The following is a 19,921-nucleotide window of genomic DNA, read 5'->3' as shown; positions in this document are numbered from 1 at the left end:
CTACAAAAGTACAAAAATAAACCAGGCATGATGGTGGGTGCCTGTAATCCCAGCTGCTCAGGAGGCTGAGGCACGAGAATTGCTTGAACCCAGGAAGCGGAGTTTGCAGTGGGCCGAGATCGTGCCATTGCACTCAGCCTGGGTGACAGAGCAAGACTCCATCTAAAAAAAAAAAAAAAAAAAAAAAAAGGCTGTTCATCCCTGTCAACTATCCAACTTCTTTCCCATCTCTGGACTCCTAAGTCTTGCCATTTTCCTGGTAGGGAGGAACTTCATGGCCATGGATGTGAGCTGTCCAAATACTCAGAAAAAAAGAATCTTGACTTTCTTCTCTTCTTTGACCTTCCTCACTCTATTTCAGCCAACATTCCCACAGCCCCACCCTAATCCTTGTCATCACTCTGAAATGTGAAACACAGACATTTCATTCTCTGACTACAACCCCTACTACCCCAACTCCCCCACTGCTTCATTGCCAATGGCCTGAGGGAGATACTGGCCAACGAGGTCTTTGGTTAAGGTTCCAAAGAGTACAAACACTATAGAAAGTCAAGTCTCCCTCCTATTAAAAGACTTTTTTTCCGAACATTTTGAAACCCTTTGTTACATGTTTACATGAAAGTATTTGAAGAAACACAAGCGATTACAAGCAGTTTTTCTAATGTTTCATAAAGAAAAACAGGTGGAGCCTGGCAGTCCAAAGTGTTGATTAACAGCATGAAATTTACATTCACAGCCAGGCATGGTAGCTCACACCTGTAATCCCAGCACTTTGGGAGGTCGAGGTGGGCGGATCACCTGAGGTTAGGAGTTTGAGACCAGGCTGACAAACGTGGTGAAACCCCGTCTCTACTAAAAATACAAAAATTAGCTGGGTGTGGTGGCTGTAATCCCAGTTACTCGGGAGGCTGAGGCTGCAGAATCACTTGAACCCAGGAGACAGAGGTTGCAGTGAGCCGAGATTGCGCCATTGCACTCCAGCCTGACCAACGAGAGCAAAAGAGCAAAATTGCATCTCAACAAGAAAAAAAGAAAGAACAAAAGGAAAGAAAGAAGAAAGAATGAATGAAAGAAAGAAAAGAAAAGAAAGAGAGAGAGAGAAAGAGAGAGAGAAAGGAAAGAAAGAAGAAAGAAAGAAAGAAAGGAAAAAGAAAGAAAGAAAAGAGAAAGAAAGAAAGAAAGAAAGAAAGAAAGAAAGAAAGAAAGAAAGAAAGAAAGAAAAAGAAAAAGAAATTTACAGTCATACAAAACCATACTAAGACTCTACCCTCATTAGCTATGAAATGCAGAAGCAAGTCACTTGGGGGCCTTACCTAACTCATTTGTAAAATGGAGATTATAAATCCAACCTCACAGTCTTGCAGTGAGTTTAAATAAGATTATGCTCATAAAATCTTCCCACAATTCTGGGGCTTTTTTCAAGCAGATACATGGAGCTGGGCTAGGACTGCTTTAATCCAAACACAGATGAGCACAGGAAAATATCAGATGTTCACATGTATGCAACATGGCCCACAGGCCTGCATACAGACACCAGAATGCACACATGAAAACATCCACATACTTATATATAGTCACCCAATTGTGAATGTGTACATACAAATATGAATATGCAGTATACATCTTTTTTTACACAGAAATGCACATCATAGACACCCCTAAATCATGTGTGCACACATGCTGTATGCAGAGACAGACAAAAAGATTGGCAAGCATTGAGAAACAGTGGCACACCCTGTCAGGCACACACACACATGTGCATATGTAGACATAAGTTGGAATGGATACCCATTATCAAGCACAAACATACACAAACCCTCACACATAAATTCATGTATCAATATGGACATACTGAAACATACATGCACATAGACACTACAATCATGCACCCAGAATGACACACGGACAGTTGTATAAATGAGGATAAACATGACAGAGGCATCCAGGAGAACCCACTGGACAAAATGGCACAAAATACAAAGATGCAGGAGCACACAGGGTGATTGAGGGGAACACTGACTTGCAGGGAAGGAGAAAGAGAAAGATAGAAAGACGGGATCCAAGACAAGGGTAGACAGACAGGTGGGCAAAGTCCTGTGCAGGGCTCCAGGGCCAACCAGAATAACCTGAGAGTCTAATGCTGGCCTGTCCTTCTGCAGATACTGCCGAACTCAGCACCACGCTCCAGGAGGCCATGAAGCATTAATTTCCTATTCACAGCTCCATGGGGTAAATCTTGGCTGTGCTGAAGAAGGCATGGGGAAAGAGGTTCCCAAACACTCTGTCCCTTTCCTCCTTCCCAAAGGAAAAGATTTGAGAGCTTTAGACTAGAGAATGTAAAAGCAAGGAAGGTGCTTAGGGAACATCTCATCCATCCGTTTCATCCTACAGATTAAAGAGAACAACTACTATTCATTGAGCACTTACTGCCATGTACCTCATCTGCATTAACACATATACTTCTCCCCTAAATAGCCAAAGAGGTAGGAGCTGTTCTTGGCTCCATAAGGTTCACAGAGATAAAGTCAACTGTTCAAAGCCACACAACAAAGAAAGGATAAGGTTAGGATTCCAATCCAGGCCTTAGTCATTGTACCATCCATCCAGAAAGGGAAACTGAGGCCCAGGAAAGAAAAGGGATCTTCCTGGGTTTGCCACTAACTCACTCTAAAAGCCTGTACCCAAGACACTGCCCACTGGGACAAGTCCGCCCCACATGATTTCAGACACCATTCTCTCACTCCATGCTCCAGGGTAATCAACAAGTCCAACATCGATTGACCTCTATGTCCACAAATACTGGAGTTCTCCCAGCCTGTCTCTCCCCACCCCTCCCTGGCTAGGTCATGGCAGCCTGCTGACCACTCAGCGCCCTTCCCAGTGCCAACATCACTGAGAAACAAACTCCCCAAATGTCTGTCTCCCACCTTTTTAAGAAACAAGAAGGAAAAGGAGGGGCCAGGCCCAAGTGCAGGCTGGTGACCAGGATTAGAGGGATTGATACCTGCCCAGATGGTGCTAATCCTCCTTCCCACCTCTTCCCCTACAAAATCAACAAACAACTTTCCTCTGTCCGCTTTGTTCTCTGAACTTTGCTCCCTCCACACAGGTCTCAGAGCTCAGCATCCCAGAACACTTGGAGCAAGATGTCAGTCCTGGGGTGCCAACCTCACCCACCTCCCCTTGTCCAAAGTTGGTGACCCAGAGGACAGGTGCAACCCTGGAATCTCCAAACATCAGAGCCTGTCCTGTAGCCATCTGGGGCCCCTCTCAGGGTCTGGCTGAGGCTCATCTCAGGCCCACACAGGACCAGTCTCAGCACCTGCCTCATGCTCCTGTCAGAGCCCACTGGGACCAACCTTAGAACCTATATGGTGCCATTCTTATGCCCTCCTAAAGCAGGACACTCTTATGCCTTCAATGACACCTGAGACAACACACAGAGCCCTCTTGGCACCAAATGTGACTTTAATATTCTCCTGCTGTCAAGTTCAGTGCCAACTTGTTTCCCATCCTCGCGTACACCTGGGGGCAGTCCCAAAGCCAACACGATGCCTCTCCCTCCCTGGTCGTACCTGAGGCTGATATCAGAACCCACCAGTATCATCCCTGTGTCCACTGCTGATACCAATCTCAGCACCCACCTCCTGCTAAGTCTGGCCCACACTTGACTCCCAGGGTGATCTAGGCCAGTCAATGAAGGCGGACGAGGAGAGAGTTCACATCCCAGCTCCCTCACTTACTCCCTGTGTGACCTCACTCAAGAGGATTTATGGAGTCTAGATCTGCTCATCTTCAAAATGAGGATGATGATGAACCAACCTCATTGTTACAAAGATTCCACCAAACCATACACACGTAGACTTGATCTTCCCATATATGACCGTGCTCACCAAAGGGTAACTGTCCTGTTTACTAAGGAAGAATTTCCCTGAGGGAAGGACAGGAGGGCTACTCATCCCTTCTCCACACCCACCTACCCCAGGATCTGCCTCTGTGCCTGACACTGGAGTTTACCCCAATCTCTTCTGCGATTGTTCCCTCTGCCCGCTAATAGTAGTAGCCCCTGACAAAGCAGGAATCACCCTTAAATATGATCTCACCCTCGAATATGATCTTCTCTTCCTAAATAGTCCCTTTCCACCAGCAAGAAAACCAAATCCACAAAGTGGAACTAACGACGCAGAGCAGAAGAGACGGGAGTTCACAGCCACTCACACGTGTCCCCTGCCCACTGTCTGTTTTCTGTCCTCCATAGACCCTTATAGAAAATGAGAAACATAAATAACAAAATATTAATAGGGATGATGCAATCAATCTAGTGGGTTTCCCTAAGGATCTGGGTTGGAAACGAGTGGAGATCTTTGTAAATTGCAACTCTTGGGACAGTTGAGATTTTTCTACTATTTGGGGGTTGTTATCACTATTTCTCAAGACCTGGCCAATTCCTCTACCAACTGATAACATGAGGTACTCTTCTCCAGGTGTGGGGAAAGTTCCCCTGAAATATGGCTCTGGTCTTCCACCCCTTTCCCAACAAGAGATGTGCAGTGGAGGTTCTATGGCACCCATCCTGGCCTCACTCTGAGGTTCCAGTGAGGATTCTGGGCATCAAGAGGCAGCTCTGGGCCAAAGCAAAATCAAGTCAGCCCCTGGGCCCAGTGCTGGGCTGCTGGGCTCTCTGGGAGGAGCTGCTGGGCTTGCTACACACTCCTGCTCCCAGAAACTCTACACCCACACCCTGGTCTTCCTAGCCCCAAGACTCTCAAGTCCATATGCCTGGAATCCCCCCTCCTGAGACCCTTAACACTGCATCCTCCTCACCAGAAGACCCCCAAATGCACAGCCACACTTCTGTCTCACCTCAATAAAACACAGACTTTTGGGTTGCTCTCCCCAGGAACCCCCACGTCCACAACTTTGAGGTGCATTCTCAGTCTCAGACCCAAAATCCAAAGTCCAGGTGCTCCCCTGTGCAAATATTCCAAACTCCTCCGTTCTACAGTTTATCTGTTGCCCCCTCCTAAATCCACAGCCCTGGGGCACCCCTCCTGAAGTACCACAGATTTAGTCTGGAGGCGCCCTCTCTGTTCAACTGCCCTGGGGTCCCCCTCCTCCTCCCTTGCTGACTGTGTCCCAAGCTAGGCGGGATTCATGGTGGGGGGTGTAGTGGGGAGGTGAAATGAGGTGATTATGTAATCAGCCAAAGTCCACCCCTCTTTATCAGGCAGTGTAAAGGCAAACCACCCCAGTCATCACCATCTGTCATCCCACTGCCACCATGCTGGCCTCAGGGCTGCTCCTGGTGGCCTTGCTGGCCTGCCTGACTGTGATGGTCTTGATGTCTGTCTTGCAGCAGAGGAAGAGCAGGGGGAAGCTGCCTCCGGGACCCACCCCATTGCCCTTCATTGGAAACTACCTGCAGCTGAACACAGAGCAGATGTACAACTCCCTCATGAAGGTGTCCCAAGGCAGGGAGATGGGCGGCACGGGGTGGGGGCTGCCAAGTTGGCTGGGGCTTTGTGGCAGGGGATTGACCACTGTGGACTGGAGTCTTATGAAAGGGAGTTCTGGAGGATCAGCATCAGGGTCCTAGCCAAGAAAGACAGGGTCTTTGCATGTCCAGCTCCCTGACTGTGAGAACCTAGGGGCAACGGATCCCAGGAGTTGACATCTCGGTGCTGGGCCCATTCAGAGTGGGGGCTGCTCCCTCTAACCACTCCCACCCACCTCCATCAGATCAGTGAGCGCTATGGCCCCGTGTTCACCATTCACCTGGGGCCCCGGCGGGTCGTGGTGCTCTGCGGACATGATGCTGTCAAGGAGGCTCTCGTGGACCAGGCTGAGGAGTTCAGCGGGCGAGGCGAGCAGGCCACCTTCGACTGGCTCTTCAAAGGCTATGGTGAGGGGGTGCCCAAGAGGGGGAAGGTGGCCAGGGGGAGGGGATGGTCTCAGTGTCCCCAGCCTTCTTCCTGAGTCTCCTGCCCACTGGAGGCTATGACAGAGCCCCCGGTCTGGTCTTTTCTCCCCTTCTCCCTTCATTCTGGCCTCTCCCTGTGTGTCCCTCACCTGTCTCCAGTGTCCTTGTCCTGACTCCTCAATGCCTCTCTCTGCCCCTTGTTCTCTCTCCTGTTCCACCTCTCTGGAGTCTCCTCTTTCCCCTCCCTGTCCATCTCTGAGGACATCCTGGGTTTCTGTTTTCCAACCCTGGTCCTCTGTCTTCGTTTGTCTTTTTGTCCTTCTCAGCTTCTGTGCTTCTCTGTGTTTCCCCTCTCTCCACTTCCCTCTCCCACTTCTTCCTCTGTCTTAGGATTTCACAGTATTCCTACTTCCACATCTCCAGCCTCCATCTCTGAGTAACAGTTTGTCCTCCTTGCCGATCCTCTCTGTTTCTGTCTGTATGTTTCTCTCTTCTCCAGCTCAGCTTAAGAATCTTTCACCATTTTTATTTCCTCCTCCCAGATCTCCCCATGTCTCACTTCCCCTCTCCCATCCTCTTTCTTAATCTCTCTCTCTTTTCTCTCCCCACTTCCTTCCCTTTCTCCATGGAGTGTCGGTGTATCCCTCTGTTTCTCTGTATATCTGTCTGTCTGGCCTTTCTGCTTCTCTTCTGATTATCTTATTCTTTCTACCCGGGGTCGGTCTCTCTCTCTCTCTCTCTCTCTCTCTCTCTCTCTCTCTCTCTCTCTCTCTTCCTCTCTCCCTCCCTCTCTCGTTTTTCTGACTCTGAGTTTGCAGCTCTCCTGGGCACTCCTGCTGAATCCATCTCTCTCCTACCCCATTCCCTCTGGGCTCCACCCTTGGGGAGCCCGTTGGGGCTGGTCTGCTCCTGCCCCCGCCACCCTCTGACCTCCCTCCATCCCCACGTTCACCTCCCCAGGTGTGGCGTTCAGCAACGGGGAGCGCGCCAAGCAGCTCCGGCGCTTCTCCATCGCCACCCTGCGGGACTTCGGGGTGGGCAAGCGCGGCATCGAGGAGCGCATCCAGGAGGAGGCGGGCTTCCTCATCGAGGCCCTCCGGGGCACGCGCGGTGAGCAGGGGACCCCGAGTGCGGGGGCAGGAGCAGGAAAACGCCCAGGGCGGGGACCCGCGCCCGCGTTCTGCCTGAGGATGGGGACTAGGTGGGGAAAGGCCCCCACACTTCCAGCCCTAGAGTCTGGCGCTGGGAATTTGGCTCAACAGCGCCCTGCCTCCCGGTATTCTGACTCTCTTGGGACCTCTGAGTTGACTCTTTCCCCAATCCTCTCCTCCGGCCACATCCGCAGGCGCCAATATGGATCCCACCTTCTTCCTGAGCCGCACCGTCTCTAATGTCATCAGCTCCATTGTCTTTGGGGACCGCTTTGGCTATGAGGACAAAGAGTTCCTGTCACTGCTGCGCATGATGCTGGGAAGCTTCCAGTTCACGGCAACCTCCACGGGGCAGGTAACCGGCTGCAGCCCGGCCTGTGGCGCCCCTACCACAACCTGCCAACTGCTCCCCTACCTGGAGACAGGTGCCCAAACTCCCACCCCTCCAGACAGTGTCCCCTCAAAATCAGCCCCCAGTATTGGACAACTGGACGGTTGCACCAGAACCCAGGATGGGTGCCCAATACCCAGTCTCCAAGGACACCTGGATAGCTCAACAGATGCTCCCCAAAACAGAGCCTGCCGGCAGGATGCAAGCCCTCAGCTCAGCTCTCTCACCTGGGCACGTGTTCCCATCCCCAATTTACCGTAATTTCTAACAGGTACCCCTATCCAGTTCTTCTTTTCACATCTACACAAATGTTCCAAATTAGCCCACTGGAATATCTGGCCAAGCACCCTCTACTTCACCCACTTTAAATACCTGAAAACATCGACAGCTGCCCTAACCAACACCCCAAACACATAAATATCTAGACAGATTATTCCCCAGACACCCAAGTAAGTGTTCGCCAACCCTTTGCAATCACACACCTTACAGAGGTGCTCCCAGTGCATCCCACTTGGATACATAAACACCTGAACAGGTATCCCCTCCACTTTAACATCTTCACCAGCCGCGCTTTAATACCTGAACACCTGAACAAAAGTCCCCAGTCCGGACCCAGTAAGTATCTGGATAGTTGTCCCCAACCAAGTCCACTTAAATGCCTAAATACCTAGACAGGTGACACTCCCCTCATACCAGCCACACCTGAATAGCTAAACACCTGGACAGGTGTCTTCCAACTCAACTTCACTTGAATATCTGAACACCTAGATGTGTGCTCCAATCCAGCCTCATTTAAATACCTGAAACCTGGATATATGCCTCAGTTCTTCTCACCGAAATTCCTAGAACATGGCCCTGGCACCTAACCCACATGAAAACGTAGATATAAATTCCCATCCAACCCCACTGAAATACCTAAACACCTGGACAGATGCCTTTAACTCAGTTCCTTCCTTGCTATGAAACAAGTCCCATTCTCATCAGCTCCTGCCCCCTGACAACTGTCCTTCCCTTCCCATCCTCTCTCTGCAACCCCAGCTCTATGAGATGTTCTCTTCAGTGATGAAACACCTGCCAGGACCACAGCAACAGGCCTTTAAGGAGCTGCAAGGGCTGGAGGACTTCATAGCCAAGAAGGTGGAGCACAACAGGCGCACGCTGGATCCCAGTTCCCCACGGGACTTCATCGACTCCTTTCTCATCCGCATGCAGGAGGTACACCCCAGCAGCCAATGTGGGGAGGTGCAAAGCCAGGCAGAGGGAAATCAGGCTGGGAGTGGGGCGGGCAGATAACACAGGCCCATTGAAATTAGCCCTCATCATAATAATCCTCACAATTGGCTGGGCAGAGTGGCTCACGCCTGTAATCCCAGCACTTTGGGAGGCCGAGGCAGGTGGATCACCTGAGGTCAGTAGTTCGACCAGCCTGGCCGACATGGTGAAACCCCGTCTCTACTAAAAATACAGAAATGACCTAGGCATGGTGGCATGCGCCTGTAATCCCAGCTAGCTACTCAGGAGCCTGAGACAGGAGAATTGCTTGAACACGGGAGGCAGAGGTTGCATTGAGCAGAGATCATGCCACTGCACTCTGGCCTGAGTGACACAGCAAGATTCTGAAAAAAAAAAAAAAAAAAAAAATCCTCATAATCCCAACTATATCAACCACTGCTCTTCCATCTACTGAGCCCTCACCCACAGGCAGGACTTGTGCACGTGAATTAGAAGAGCAAGCACTTCTACAGCACTACCATGTGCCAGGCACTGTGTTAAGTGCTTTAAGATAGTCCCCCACTGAACACTCACAACAGCTTTGAAGGAGGTTCAGTCATGGCCCCAATTGTGCAAATGAGGAAACTGAGGCCCAGAGAGTTGAAGTGTCTTAACTGAGGTCACACAATAGGGAAGCCTTGGTCCTCCAAGCTCAAACCCTGGTGTCTCTGAGCCTAAAGCTGGTGCTTTTAACCACCAAGCTCTCTAACCATTCACACCCTGGTTATCAGACACACCTCTGTAGACAGGTGACCTGGCTTTACATTACAGGGTCCCCACATCCATCTGGACGTCAGTCTCCCATGTGGGAAGGCTTTAGGGAGTCTGAAGCTCAGGGAGAAAGGATCAAGGGAGGGGATTCCTCCACAGTAAGTTTCAAGATTTTTAGGGAAGAAATAGGATGCTGTTGCTTAAAGTTCTATGCTTGTTTCTTAGAAAAACTCTTTTTTTTTTTTTTTTTTTTTTTTGAGGCGGAGTCTCGCTCTGTCGCCCAGACTGGAGTGCAGTGGCTCAATCTCCGCTCACTGCAAGCTCCGCCTCCCGGGTTCACGCCATTCTCCTGCCTCAGCCTCCTGAGTAGCTGGGACTACAGGCGCCCGCCACCTCGCCCGGCTAGTTTTTTTGTATTTTTAGTAGAGACGGGGTTTCACCATGTTAGCCAGGATGGTCTCGATCTCCTGACCTCGTGATCCGCCCGTCTCGGCCTCCCAAAGTGCTGGGATTACAGGCTTGAGCCACCGCGCCCGGCCAGAAAAACTCTTTTTTCCTGACTCTTCATCTTGCTGTCTCTGTACTACTTTCTCTTCGTCTCCCCTCATCATTATCTTTCTAAATATTCCTACCATTAAAAAAGTAACAGACTGGGCAAAATGACAAAACCCCATCTGTACAAAAACTACAAAAAAATGACTGGGCATAGTGGTACATGACTGTGGTCCCAGCTACTCAGGAGGTTGAGGTGGGAGATAGCTTGAGCCCAGGGTGGGCAGAGGCAGCAATGAGCCAAGATCATGGCACTGCACTCCAGCCGGGGTGACAGAATAAGACCGTGTCTCAAAAAAATTAATTACTTTTAAAAAAATTAACCAATGAGCCTGCATGGTCATGTGCATTTGTGGTTCTAGCTACTCAGGAGGCTGAGGCTGGAGGATTCCTTGAACCCAGTTCAAGTCCACCCTGTGCAACTTAGCAACACCAAGTCTGTATAAGAAAAAAAGACTGACAGCTAAGTTGATAATTAAAGGACAGATGGTCAGCGAGGTAAAGAAGGTGAGAAGGAAGAACATTTTGGGCAAAGCCAGCAGTCAGGGCAAGGGCTGGAACCTGGAGCGAGTCTGGCAGATCTAGGATCCTTCTTTCCACCTTTGGTCTGGACCAAAGAGAGGAAGATTCAAAGGAAAAGCCCTAGAAGGGCCCCAAGAGCATGGGAAGTGAGCTTGGTCTAAAGGCCCCTCTCCCTGCAGGAGGAGAAGAACCCCAACACGGAGTTCCACCTGAAGAACCTGGTGCTGACCTCGCTGAACCTCTTCTTCGCAGGCACCGAGACCGTCAGCACCACCCTGCGCTACGGCTTCCTGCTGCTCATGAAGCACCCAGAGGTGGAGGGTAAGACTGGAGGGGAAGGGAAGTGGAGGGCCCCAGACCCTCAAAACTCTTCTGACCCTGGTGCAATGTCCCCACCTGCGCCAGATCCCAGGACCCTGAGATGTGCCTTGCTGTCCAGAGACAGGGCAATATTCAGCTGATAGGAATCAGCTGAGTCTCACTGGCTATTAAAATACTGAAAATGTCTGCAGTGATTGTTCAGTCACTCCTGTCCCAAGCCCACTGAGTGCCCCATTACCCGCTCCTCCGGAACATCCCTTAAGTTCCTCCCTGTGCCTCCACTGTGATTCTGGCACGACCTGGTAAACAGGATCCTGCTACAACAATGCGAATGACTGATGTCTGCTATGAATGATCTACCTCTGTCATACATGGAGCCATGTCATCCACCCCGTTTTACCTATTCAGACTATCATCCCTGCTGTGAGACCCCTAGATACCTAAATACATTCCCCCTCCTCCCCAAGCCAAGGTCCACGAGGAGATTGACAGAGTGATCGGCAAGAACCGGCAGCCCAAGTTTGAGGACCGGGTCAAGATGCCCTACATGGAGGCAGTGATCCACGAGATCCAAAGATTTGGAGACGTGATCCCCATGGGTTTGGCCCACAGGGTCAACAAGGACACCAAGTTTCGGAATTTCTTCCTCCCTAAGGTACTGTCCCCCCACCCCCCAGACTACATGGACTTCCAGCCTCTGTCTGTTTCCTCAGCATCCCACCCCCATTAGAAGCTTTCTAGACCCTGTCCCACTCCCTGAATCAGTCAAAAAAGACTTCCCCCACCACCACATCCGTTCCACCTTCCCACTTAGAGACTCCTGAGTCCTGCATCTCCCCAGACTCTTTGTGTCAGGAGAATCAACCCCATGTTCCCAAATTTCCTGTCTTAAGAAACAGGAGCCCCCTTTCCATGAGGCCTTTTGCCTTAGGGACACAAGTCTCAGGTCCCCCAAACACCCTGCCTAGCAGGACATGGACCCCATGTCTCCCAAACTTCCTGTTTCAGAGACATGAACCTTCTATCCCCCAAAATTTCTTCCTCAGAGGACCCCAACTCCTCCATGCCTGCCATTTCCGCTTACGTGGGACACCCTAGTTCTCCCTCCAGACCCTGTGTACTTTCACCAATCCCCCAACCTTCCTTATCACACACACCTTCCTCCTCCCTCCCAGGGCACCGAAGTGTTCCCTATGCTGGGCTCTGTGCTGAAAGACCCCAGGTTCTTCTCCAACCCCCAGGACTTCAATCCCCAGCACTTCCTGGATGAGAAGGGGCAGTTTAAGAAGAGTGATGCTTTTTTGCCCTTTTCCATCGGTAAGAGACCACTATTTGCCGCCAGGCCACTGCTGACACCAGCAGGTGCCTCCCTCACCCAGCTCCCCTCTCTGGGGTGTAGTCTGGTATTTCTCCAGCTTGGAAGTTCCTGTTAGAATCTATCCTTGAGCCACCAGCTGATACTACCTTAACCACCAAGCACCCAATACTTGCGCCCAGGTAAAAGGAAAGGAAACATCTTTCCCCATAGATTTATTTGTCTAGGGTCACACAGCAGATTCTTCAGATCCCTGAAAGGAGATAATGGCACAGCACAGCAGTCATATTTGCAAGTGTGTCTGGTAGGTAGGGGCATCTAAACCTCCCATTGCTACACCTGGCATGGATCACCCCATCTCTGATGGATGCGTGACATTATGCCTTTTTCAAAACTCATAGAACTGTACAACACAGAGTAAACCCTAATGTAAACTATGGACTTTGGTTAGTAGTAATATATCAATATTGGTTCACCATTGTTACATCTCTTATAGAAAGAAACTGAGGCTTCTCTGAAAGTCTCTCAGGCCATAATATTCCACCCCTCCTCCCTGGGAGAGGCACAGCTGGAGGTCGGTAGTGGGGCGAGGCTGCACTGAGAGTGGGCTTCACCTCCACCATTCCTGCCTCTCCTCCTCAGGAAAGCGGAACTGTTTCGGAGAAGGCCTGGCCAGAATGGAACTCTTTCTCTTCCTCACCACCATCATGCAGAACTTTCACTTCAAGTCCCCTCAGTCGCCTAAGGACATCGATGTGTCCCCCAAACACGTGGGCTTTGCCACGATCCCACGGAACTACACCATGAGCTTCCTGCCCCGCTGAGGGAGGGCTGTGCTGGGGCAGGACTGATGGGCGGGGACAGGGGCGGGGCTCGTGGGAGGGGCGGGACTAAGAATGGTTGCAGGATGGGGGAAAGGAAGACTAGGAGGTTAGAGGGAAGAGAAGAAACAGAAGGGGCTCCGTTCACCTTGATGATGTCCTTCAGAGGTGGGATGAGAGGAAGGGAAACCTTACAGTGTGCTATGGAGAGTAGTAATAATAGCAGCTCTTATTTCCTGAACAAGTACCTCCATGTCAGCTTTTTTCAGAAAGCGTTGCACGCTCACCTCACTTAATTGCCTCAAACCTCTGCAAAGGGGAACAGCACACGTGACAAAGCTGAGACTCAAAAAGTTGTCTCTATCTGATGTCTCACAAAACATAAGCACCCAGAAAATCTTTGAACACAGATCTGTGTCCATAGCCCTCTGGACAGATTCTTAAAAAGCACCCTACCTTATGTACAACAGCTTAGTATAGCATCACACGTCCTGAACATCCCTGTCCTGGGGGTTTTTCCAGAGACCTGAAGGGCGGCTGTCCTACCTTCACTGCCCACTTGCCCACACTCTCACCTACTCAGCACGCTTTGAATACCATGGTGCAGTCTGAGCTCACTACCAGGTAAGGCCACTGTGGCCCATTCAGAGTCAGTACAGGGACACAGTGAGACATGAATGGATATACACAGTCAGTCCATTGACAATTCTTTTGCAGAGCAGAAGTTTTTAATTTTAATGACTTTCTCTCATTGTATCTCTTTAATGAAGAAGTTGAAGGAGAGAACCACTTTCAGAGAATGCCGGGAGAACTCTGGATGAAGACGTACCATATGCATGTGTGTGATCATGTGCAGGCTTGCATGTGAGCATATGACTGCATATTATTCTCCGTGTATGCATGAAACACATTCCATTATGCGTTTCTGAAGGTGGGGCTCTCCTGATGGATCTGGGGTCCATTGTAAGACCCAGTTAAGAGTTTCACAGTCACTGCCCACTCTTAAGGAAGTTAGTGTATGTCCCCCTTAGAAGCTGCCTTACAGCATTCACGAAAATGAACTCAAAGTTTATCATAGACCTAAATGAAAAGTGAGTATAAAACTTCTAGAAGATAACACAGGAGAAAATCTAGATAACCTTAAGTTTGGTGATGACTTGTTAGATACAACACCCAAAGAACAATCCTTGAAAGAAGCAGTTGATAAGTTCTGTGTCATTAAAATTAAAAATTTCTGCTCTGTAAAAGAATTGTCAAGAGAATGACAATACAAGCTACAGACTGGGAGAACATATTTGCAGGGAACATATCTGATAAAGGACTTACATTCAAAATACACAAAGGGGCCGGGCGCGGTGGCTCAAGCCTGTAATCCCAGCACTTTGGGAGGCCGAGACGGGCGGATCACGAGGTCAGGAGATCGAGACCATCCTGGCTAACACAGTGAAACCCCGTCTCTACTAAAGAATACAAAAAAACTAGCCAGGTGAGGTGGCGGGCGCCTGTAGTCCCAGCTACTCGGGAGGCTGAGGCAGGAGAATGGCATAAACCTGGGAGGCGGAGCTTGCAGTGAGCTGAGATCCGGCCACTGCACTCCAGCTCGGGCGACAGAACGAGACTCCGTCTCAAAAAAAAAAAAAAAAAAAAAAAAAAAAAAAAAAAAAAAAAGAAGTCAGGAAAGAACAGGAGCTGGAGAGGATGTGGGGAAATAGGAACACTTTTACACTGTTGGTGGGAGTGTGAACTGGTTCAACCATTGTGGAAGACAGTGTGGCGATTCATCAAGGATCTAGAACTAGAAATACCATTTGACCCAGTGATCCTATTACTGGGTATATACCCAAAGGATTATAAATCATGCTACTATAAAGACACATGCACATGTATGTTTATTGTGGCACTATTCACCATAGCAAAGACTTGGAACCAACCCAAATGTCCATCAATAATAGACTGGATTAAGAAAACGTGGCACATATACACCATGGAATACTATGCAGCCATAAAAAAGGGATGAGTTTGCGTCCTTTGTAGCGACGTGCATGAAGCTGGAAACCATCTTTCTGAGCAAACTATCACAAGGACAGAAAACCAAATACAGCATGTTCTCACTCACAGGTGGGAATTGAACAATGAGAACACTTGGACACAGGTGGGGGAACATCACACAATGGGACCTGTCATGGGGTGAGTGATTGGGGGAGGGATAGCATTGGGAGAAATATCTAACGCAAATGACGAGTTAATGGGTGCAGCACGTCAACATGGCATATGTATACGTATGTAACAAACCTGCACGTTGTGCACATGTACCCTAGAATTTACAGCATAATAAAAATAAAATAACATAACACAAAATAAAAAAGAAGAAGAAAATTAAATCTAAGTAAAGCACTTAGAACAATTGCTGGCACATTGCTGTGTTAGTTGCTGTTCTCCCAAGCCAGAAGCAGCACAGACAAGTTACCACCAGGGGGCGCTGTATTCTCCCAGCTCCACGGGTTACTCAGGCTCAGAGTCTGGCGGAGCATCACAACAGCCCTGAATTTGAATCCTGCTCTGCCACTGCCTAGCTGAGATCTTTTACTACCTGCCTAGCTGAGACATTTACTAGCACTAGGCCTCTTTATTCATTTCTGTTTATTCCTTTTCTTTCTTCTTTTTTTTTTTTGAGACACTCTCACTCTGTTGCTCAGGCTGGAGTGCGGTGGCACAATCTTGGCTCACCACAACCTTCACCTCCGGGGTTCACAGGATTCTCCTGCCTCAGCCTCCCGGGTGGCTGGGATACAGGCACCCGCCACCACCTCTGGTAAATTTTTATGTTTTTAGTAGAGATGGGGTTTTACCATGTCAGCCAGGCTGGTGTTGAACTCCTGACCTCCTGTGATCCACCCACCTCGGCCTCCCAAAGTGCTGGGATTACAAGCCTGAGCCAACACGCCAGGCAGAAAGCTGGTTTTCTTGAGAGGTGATGAAGACTTGAGGCCACGTCAACCATACCTGAGTTAGATTTCCAGTTCCAGCACCTACAATCTGTATTTCCTTTGATAAATGACTTCACCAGTCTGCCCTTCAGTTTCCTCCTTTATCAAATGAGTATTTTAACAAAATCTCTGTATAACATATGGCAATCACGATGGATACACCATGAGGATTCAATGTGATACTGTAGGAAATCCTTTAATGCAAGGCTTGGCACGAAAAGCAACTCCTATCAAACTTAAAATATTAAGACTAATATTAAACTAATACTTGGGGGCAGGAAGATCACATGAGGGCAGTTCAGGATTAGCCTGGCCAACATGGTGAAACTCCATCTCTACTAAAAATACAAAATTAGATGGGTGTGGTGGCGTGCACCTGTAATCCCAGCTACTCAGGAGACTGAGTCAGGAGAATCGCTTGAACCCAGGAGGCAGAGGCTGCAATGAGCCAGAATCACACCACTGCACTCCAGCCTAGGCGACAGACTCTGTCACAAACCCAGCCCCCCTCCCAAAACCCCCCAAAAACCTGTGCAGGAGTGCTATTCTCAGCCCCATTTTATTTTTTTCATTGATTTTTGAAACAGGGTCTCGCTCTGTCACCCAGGCTGGAGTGCGGTGGCACGATCACAGCTCACTGCAGCATTGACTTCCTGGGCTCAAGCGATCCTCGCACCTCAGCCTCCTGACTAGCTGGGACTACAGGTGTGTGCCACTAAATCTGGATAATTTTCAAATATTTTTGTAGAGATGGAGTCTCATTGCGTTGCCCAGGCTGGTCTCAAACTCTTTGGTTCAAGCGATCCTCCCGCCTCAGCCTCACAATGTGCTGGGATTAGAGTCATGAGCCACCGTGCCTGGCTTCATCACCATTTTATAGATGAGGAAACAGAGGCACAGATGAGTGAAGACATTTGCTCAACTTCACATCGCTAGTGGCTGGTCCAGAATTCAGATTTAGAACAGTTACTTCAGATCTATTCTCCTTTGCACAACCACTCCACTCTCATTTTGCAGATGAGAAACGGAGGCTCAGTGAGGGGAAAATTCTTGATCAGGACTGTACAGGCAATGCTAGGATTTGAGCACTGCGTTCTTCTTTGGCTGGCACAGAGAGGTACCTGAGGTATTCCAGGGCTGTCCAGGTGGAGGCCCTTGCCTTGGCCACAGGAGTACACGGAGTCGGGGAGATATTAGAACACAAGTCACTGATGTGGGCAGATCACCTGAAGTCAGAAGTTTGAGACCAACCTGGCCAACATGGTGAAAACCCATCTCTACTAAAAATACAAAAATTAGCCGGGTATGGTGGTGTGCGCCTGTAATCCCAGCTACTCGGGAGGCTGAGGCAGGAGAATTACTGGAACCTTGGAGGTGGATGTTGCAGTGAACCGAGATGGCTCCATTGCACTCCAGCCTGGGTGACAGAGTGAGACTCTGTCTCAAAAAACAAACAAAAACAAACAAACAAACAAAAAAGAAATGAACACAGTTCAGAAGAATTCCTCAGGAGGTTAAGGGTCCCCACCTGCTTTGTCCACAGAGTTTATGTCCTTCTCAAGAAGGGTGTGAGAGAGAGACACGGAGACATGTCTAGAGATACAGGGCTCTTTTTATGTTTTATGTTTTGTTTTGTTTTGTTTTGTTTTAGTTGGAGTCTCACTCTGTTGTCCAGGATGGGGTGTTGCCCAGGCTGTAGTGGAGTACTCTAGCTCTGGCAGCCCATCTATAGCTCCCCTGGCCCATGTCTAGCTCCGTGGGCCTGACTCTAGCTCCTCCACCTCTCTGTGAATGTCTATGTCTCTCCCTGTGTCAATTACACATTCACCAAACACTTACTGTGTGTCTACCCACTGGCATATTGAGTCTCATGTCCAACCTCACAATGACTCTATAGGGTTGGTGTATTAGTTCATTCTCATGCTGCCAAAGAACACATACCTGAGACTGGGTAATTTATGAAGAAAAAGAGATTTAATGGAGTCACAGTTCCACATGGCTGGGGAAGCCTCACAATCATGACAGAAGGCAGAGGAGGAGGAAAGACACATCTTACACGGCAGCAGGCAAGAGACAGAGTGTGTGCAAGGAAAACTGCCCTTTGTAAAACCATCAGATCGCGTGAGAATTATTCACTATCACAAAACAGCATGGGAAAATCCACCCCCATGATTCAATTACCTCCCACTGGCTCCCTCCCACGACATGTGGGGATTAGGGGAACTATATCTCAAAATGAGATTTGGGTGGGGACACAGCCAACCCATATCATTCCACCCCTGACCACTCCCAAATCTCATGTCCTCACATTTCAAAATAAATCATGCCTTCCCAACAGTCCCCCAAGGGACCCTTAACTCATTTCAGCATTAACTCAGAAGTCCACAGTTCAAAGTCTCATCTGATATGAGGCAAGTCCCTTCTGACTATCAACCTGTAAAATTAAAAGCAAGTTAATTATTTCCTAGATACAATGGGGATACAGCCACTGGGTAAATATACCCATTCCAAAAGGAGAAATTGGCCAAAACAAAGGGGCTATAGGCCCCATGCAAGTCCACAATCCAGCAGGGCAGTCAAATCTTAAATCTCCAAAATGATCTCCTTTGACACCATGTCTCACATTCAGGTCACGCTGATGCAAGAGATGGGTTCCCATGACCATAGGCAGCCCTGCCCCTGTGGCTTGCAGAGTATGGTGCCACTCCTGGCTGCCTTTACAGGCTGGCATTGAGTGTGTGTGACTTTTCCAGGTGCACAGTGCAAGTTGTTGGTGGATCTACCATTCTGGGCTCTGGAGGACAGAGGCCCTCTTCTCACAGCTCCACTAAGCAATGCCCCAGTGGGAACTCTGTGTAGGGGCTCCAACCCCACATTTGCTTTCTTCACTGCTCTAGCAAAGGTTCTCCATGAGGACCCTGCCCCTGCAACAGTCCTCTGCCTGGCCACCCTGGTGTTTCCATACATCCTCTGAAATCTAGGTGGAGGTTCCCAAACCTCAGTTCTTGTCTCCTGTGCATTCACAGGCCCAACACCACTTGGAAATTTTGAAGGCTTGGGGCTTGCACCCTCCGAAGCCAAGGCCTGAACTGTACCTTGGCCACCTTTAGTCAAGGCTGGAGTGGCAGGGAGGCAGGACACCAAGTCCCAAGGTTGCACATAGCAGGGGAGCCCTGGAGACCTTTTCCCCATTGTCTTGGTGATTAACATTCTGCTCCTGGTTACTTATGGAAATTCCTGCAGCTGGCTTGAATTTCTCCCCAGGAATTGGGGTTTTCTATTGCATCTTCAGGCTGCAAGTTTTCCAAACTTTTATACTCTGTTTTCTCTTCAATGCTTTACTGCTTAGAAATGTCCTCTGTGAGATACCCAAAATCATTTCTATCAAGTTCAAAGTTCCACTGATCTTTGGAGCAGGGGCAATATGTCACCAGTCTCTTTGTATAGCAACAGTGACCTTTAGTGCAGTTCGCAACAACTTCCCCTTCTCCATCTGAAACCACCTCAGCCTGGATGTTATTGTCCATATCACTATCAACATTTTGGTCAAAACCATTCAACAACTCTCTAGGAAGTTCCAAACTTTCCCACATTTTCCTGTTTTCTTCTGAGTCTTCCAAACTGTTCCAACCTCTGCCTGTCACTCAGTTCCAAAGTAGCTTCCACATTTTCGGGTGTCTTTACGGCAGTGTCCCACTCCCAGTACCAATTTACTGTATTAGTCCATTCTCATGCTGCTAATGAAGACATACTCAAGACTGGGTAATTTATAGAGAGAAAGAGGTTTACTGGACTCTTAGGTCCACATGGCTGGAGAGGCCTCATAATCATGGTGGATGGGGAAGAAGTAGCAAAGGCACATCTTGCATAGTAGCAGGCAAGAGAGAGCAGCAAGCAAGAGAGGGAAACTTCCCTTTATAAAACCATCAGATCTCGTTATACTTATTCACTATCAGAA

General features: G+C 49.0%; 1 protein-coding gene across 1 annotated transcript; it reads left to right on the top strand.

The window, feature by feature from the left end:
• The first annotated feature begins 5,246 nt into the window (after positions 1–5,246).
• Positions 5,247–13,223, top strand: LOC104676095 (cytochrome P450 2A13). The gene is made up of 9 exons (XM_010380820.2): positions 5,247–5,461; positions 5,740–5,902; positions 6,881–7,030; positions 7,266–7,426; positions 8,501–8,677; positions 10,699–10,840; positions 11,308–11,495; positions 12,016–12,157; positions 12,798–13,223. Exons 1-9 carry the CDS (start codon positions 5,282–5,284, stop codon positions 12,977–12,979), a joined length of 1,485 nt encoding a protein of 494 aa, XP_010379122.2. The 5' UTR covers positions 5,247–5,281; the 3' UTR covers positions 12,980–13,223.
• Positions 13,224–19,921: the final 6,698 nt, after the last annotated feature.

The sequence above is a fragment of the Rhinopithecus roxellana genome, chromosome 12, assembly GCF_007565055.1.
Source record: "Rhinopithecus roxellana isolate Shanxi Qingling chromosome 12, ASM756505v1, whole genome shotgun sequence".
In the NCBI taxonomy this organism is placed as follows: domain Eukaryota; kingdom Metazoa; phylum Chordata; class Mammalia; order Primates; family Cercopithecidae; genus Rhinopithecus; species Rhinopithecus roxellana.
The sequence above is the reverse complement of the archived record's forward strand: the minus strand, read 5'-3'. Positions and strand labels throughout refer to the sequence as shown.